Source organism: Chionomys nivalis, chromosome 3, assembly GCF_950005125.1.
Source record: "Chionomys nivalis chromosome 3, mChiNiv1.1, whole genome shotgun sequence".
In the NCBI taxonomy this organism is placed as follows: domain Eukaryota; kingdom Metazoa; phylum Chordata; class Mammalia; order Rodentia; family Cricetidae; genus Chionomys; species Chionomys nivalis.
In genome coordinates, this window is record NC_080088.1 from 9646737 (window position 1) to 9651699 (window position 4963).

The 4963-nt window shown below is 38.8% G+C and overlaps 1 protein-coding gene across 1 annotated transcript; it reads left to right on the forward strand.

The window, feature by feature from the left end:
• The first annotated feature begins 1895 nt into the window (after positions 1–1895).
• LOC130872138 (keratin-associated protein 13-2-like) lies at positions 1896–2408 on the forward strand. Its single transcript, XM_057765955.1, has one exon. It carries the CDS (start codon positions 1896–1898, stop codon positions 2406–2408), a length of 513 nt encoding a protein of 170 aa, XP_057621938.1.
• Positions 2409–4963: the final 2555 nt, after the last annotated feature.

A 4963-nucleotide genomic window follows, 5' to 3' on the forward strand; every position in this document is an offset into this window, starting at 1 on the left:
TAGACTTTACGATAGGAGTATTTTCTCACTTGAAGCTCTGCTTCCCATATAACTCCAGCTGATATCAAGTTGACAAAAAAAAAAAAAAAAGAAAGAAAGAAACTAGTCAGAACCACTCACCACTTATCAGTTTGTCACACAATTACTATTAAACCATAACCCTCCCTTTCTAGCTTATCCCCAAGATAGCATATTAATATAAATATCACAATATAAGATACATTTCAACTTTTAAGAGTCTCACATTCTTTAAAAATTCAAATACTTTAAAAGTTCACTCTCTTTATGATTTCAAGTTTCTTAATTGTAGGCTCCTGTAAAATCAGAAGAAGTTTTGTATTTTCTATTGCAATAGGAAAGAACCAGGGCACAGTTACAATCAATGTAAAAACCCAAGTCATCTCAGAAGTATGAATAACTCAGTGTCTAATGCCTAGGACTCATGAATTTCTGGGCTCAAGTGGTCTTGGGCAGCTCCACTTCTCCAGCTATGTTATCCACAGTCCTGTAGATCATCTCAAGGACTGAGGTTGATTCTCCTCTACAGCTGTTATCATTGTTGGTGGTCTGCCTCCATATGCTGGGGTCTCCAATACAACTAATGTTGTACCTTCATTAATGGTTTCTTCTAGTCTTTCTTCTGGGATTCCAGTCCTGCTACACAGTACCAAGCCCTAGCTGCTCTCCATGACCCTTTCATGTATTCAAAACCAGTACCGTATGGGTAATTCTTTACATTAGCAAGTTCAGCCACCAGCATGAGATGTAGTCTTACCTTCCCCCGGACCACAGTCATCTAGGAAATACTCCTTGAAGATTCCACCTCAGTGATTCTGATTTCTTCTTAATTACAGCTAATTTCTCAGCTCTAGCATCAATTGTCTCAATAAATATTAGGTTCCAAGAAAAAGAAAACTCTACTAACAGCCACATAGCCTCTTGGTGTTTGATTAGGGCTGGTGATCTGCACCCTGGGTTATAGTTTGCCATTGGAATCTTCTAGGTATGTGACTCCCCTAGACTCAGTCACTGCCTGGATTCTGTTCTTGCAAACCAAGGTCTTTACAGAACCCACAGTGTAGAGGACATTAGTCACCCAGACCTCCTGTGCTTTAAATTGTTAAAACTGACTAGTCCATCCTGCATGAACTCAGATGAGAACTCTATGACATCAGATCAGATGCTAGATACACAGGCTATGAAATAGTTTACTTGTCTCATTTCTTTGACTCTATTCATGGGAGCCAAATGCCCTGAACTTATGACTCTGTCTCAGTGCCATCTTTGCTCTCACCACAGTTGCAATCACTCACTGCTTTTTCTTTCTGACATCTTAGATTTGATTTCATTCAATTTACTGTGCTCCTTTTCTGCCTGGCGTAGTGGTGGTGTAATATATGGGAAATGTTATGCATTCACAAATAATATTGGAAAATGAGAAATGATGGCAGAAGATAAGGTTATCTTCAGTAGGCTTCAAAGGGAACGTAAGTGATGCTTCCAATTAATTAACAAATAATAGGAGCAAACAGTGGAAGAAAGTATGATCTTCAGAATATTCTGACAAACACATACAAGTCAGGGAAAGAGGAATAAGGAGAAATTATCCTGGACATAATAAGTATCAGTGAGAAACAGTCATAGCATCTATGACATAGCAATAGCTTGTTGTCATAACTATAAGAAAATTGCAACACCCATAAAAACACTGTTCAGAAAACTATTCATATGCAACTGCACATTTGTAAACCAGGAAGCACATAGATTCATCAAAGATGAAACAGTAGGGTACCACACCTGTTGCTGAGAGTATATAAACCCAGGTCTCCAAAGGGTGACATTTAAACTCAGAATCCTCTCAGTCATATCCAGCTGAGCTCACATCGCCTCTCAATATGACTTACAGCTGCTGCTCTGGAAAGTTCTCCTCCCGCTCCTTTAGGCCCTGCCTGCCCTCTTCAGGTTCCTCATGTGGCTCTTCCTACCCCAGCAACCTGGTCTACACCACTACCAGTTGCTCTCCCAGATCCTGCCAGGTGGAATCCTCTCTGAACACTAGCTGTCAGGAGACCTGCATTGAGCCCACCAGCTGCCAGAGGTCCTGCGTGGTGTCCAGGCCCTGCCAGACAGCCTGCTACTACCCGAGGAGCTCCACACCTTGCAGTCCCTGCCAGGGAACATATGCTAGATCTCTGAGCTTTGGATCCAGCAGCTGCCGTTCCCTGGGCTATGGATCTAGAAGCTGCTACTCAGGGGGCTATGGATCCAGTGGCTTGAGATCTCTGAATTGTGGAATCTATGGCTTCCCTTCCCTGTGTTATGGGTCTGGATTCTACTACCCAGAATACTTGGCTTCTGCAACATTCCAACCTTCTTGTTATAGATCAATCTATGGCATTGCCTTCTAGGAATTTGACTGCTAAGTCTCTATGTTCCTGTAATATCAAAATAAAATTCTCTATGTCCTGTAGATGATCTATTATTCTCATCTTCTACCATTTGTCTTTCCACTAACAATCATTTCATTCTCAAGTTCTGTTAGAATCTTAATGTGTAATTCCATATTATGCCTTAAATTTTGTGCTATTGATATTCTGCTTATTGCTGTTCATTCAAAATTTTTGAAAACTAAAATTTTAATCCAATAAATTTATGCAATCTGAGGCCTTAATTCATTGTTCTTACTATTATGATATTGTTAATATGTTTGTGTTTATGGATACATGGGATTTAATTAAAGATCAAAATTTATGCAATTTATGTTTAAGAATAATTAATTTGGTTGGGGGAATACTTCTTATTTGTAGTAGTTAGTAATTGGAAGAGTGTAATTTGAATGCAAATAAGGCTCATAAATATGAGCATTGCCTATGATTGAAGTATATGACTAAAATGTTATCCATCAAGAGAGTATTATTATATACTTCATGGGGTTTATGTATATTTTCAGAGAAAAAACTATTTAAGTCTGTTATGTAAATATGAATTTTAAACCAAGAGAATAGAATAGTCAATTTCCAAAGAATCCCAAGACAGATACTTCTATTTATCTGAAATTCTGATATCTCTTCCACCCAGAGTTTAGGCACTATTTCTGCCTATCTTCTCAAAATATTTGAAAGGAGAATGACAACCATCTTAAGTGGTAATAACTGGGTCTAGGAATCAGGGCATCTTCTTGATGCTTCTCCAACTCAGCTTCAACCAACCTAAAAACAAGGCTGAACTGTTTTATTCATTTGTTTTATTCTGATTGTCAACGTCAAAAATTTGGGTGTAGTTTGTTTGAAATAAGAGCCAGGAAAAGAAAGCAATAGTGTATTGTCTATTAGTGTGTCAGTTTGGTCCAGAAGGTATTACTGGTCTCCTAGAACAGATCATAGATAACCAGGGACAGGAGCACACAGACTGCAACCTTGGGGCTGTCTCAGTCATGACCCAAAGGAAAGTGCCAGGGCTGGGTCAGGGCAGGAATTCTCTAACAATAGAGTCCATGGGCTGGAGAGCAGGGTTAAAGTACTCAGACTTCAGGAGTTCCACAGCAGGAGTTGGAGAGAGATGTGAGAATCAGATCATAGCTGCCTCAGCAAAGAGCATTCACATCTGGAAAGCCTTGGAAGAAGGAAGCAAAGTAGAATGTCTGCCTATGGACTTCACCAAACTGGGCTCAATTTTTGCTTGTAAATTTGGTAGAATTTATTTCATGAAATTAGATTCATCTGTATATTGTTTTTGTTTGTTTGTTTGTTTGTTTAAAAACATTCTAATCCTTTCACTTTGCCAATAAAGACTCAGCAGCCAGATGTTATGCTGTAAACATGCTTGTTCAGAGAGGCAAAGAAATCACCCTCTGCCCATGTCCCAGAAAAAGGGACTTTCTCTTACTTCCTGTGGTGTCTCAAACAATAATCCTCCAGCACAGTTCCCCTCCATTCTACTTCCTGTATATCTCTGTATCCATCCTTCTGACTCCCTCTTACTATCTATGATTACTTCCTGTCATAGGGTTGATTGCTCTGCCTCTTGACCTGTAGTATTTTTTTTTATTTACTTAATCCTGTTTACAATAAGCAGAAAGCTCTTGGATTAAAGACGTTTGCACTGGCCAAGGGACACTACAACTAGAAACAGGTTTTTCTAATAAATAACACAACCTCAGAGTCCAGAATGTGATCAAACATCCTGAAACCTGTCCTCTGTTTGCTAAATGAAAAGGAAAAGTTTAAACTCTACACAGTATAAGGATTAAGTATTTCTGAGTTCAAAGTACTATAAAGTGTTTATATTATTCTCACATGACTCAACAATCAGACTATTCTGAGCAGTGTGTAGGCAAAAGATGATCCTATGGCTGGTGTTTGTTATCTTAGTGACAATGCAAGGTAGAACACAGCATTCAGCATCACGTGGTCCTCCATAGGAAGGGGCAGGCACTCAGGCAACATAGTGTCATGGGTGCCAGTGCTAATCTGGGGCTCTGAGTTGGGATTTCAGGCCAATCAGCTGGACGTTGGTGGGTGATACCATTTGGTCAATCTCCTCTTTTTCTTGGGATTTGTTCCTTGATGATTCACTTGTTCAGTGAAACATCTCTAATTTTTCTGGATTTCTTATCTTTATCTGGAATGATAAAAGCAAAACCCTGTCCCAACCCTAACTCTGGGGCGTTTCTTTTTTTGTTGTTTTTTGTTTGTTTGTTTGGTTTTTTTTTTTGTATATTATATCTTTCCTAGGGCAAAATGATTTTGTCAAAAGAAAATGTATTATCTTTCAATCAAAAAAATTCTTCGGAAAGTTTCAAACTAAACATGCCATAAGTATGCACAGAAACACTCCCCCACCCCCCACACTCCCACACCCCACCCCCTGCCCTGTATATCTATCTATCTATCTATCTATCTATCTATCTATCTATCTATCTATCTATCTATCTATCTATATCTATATATATATATATGTATAT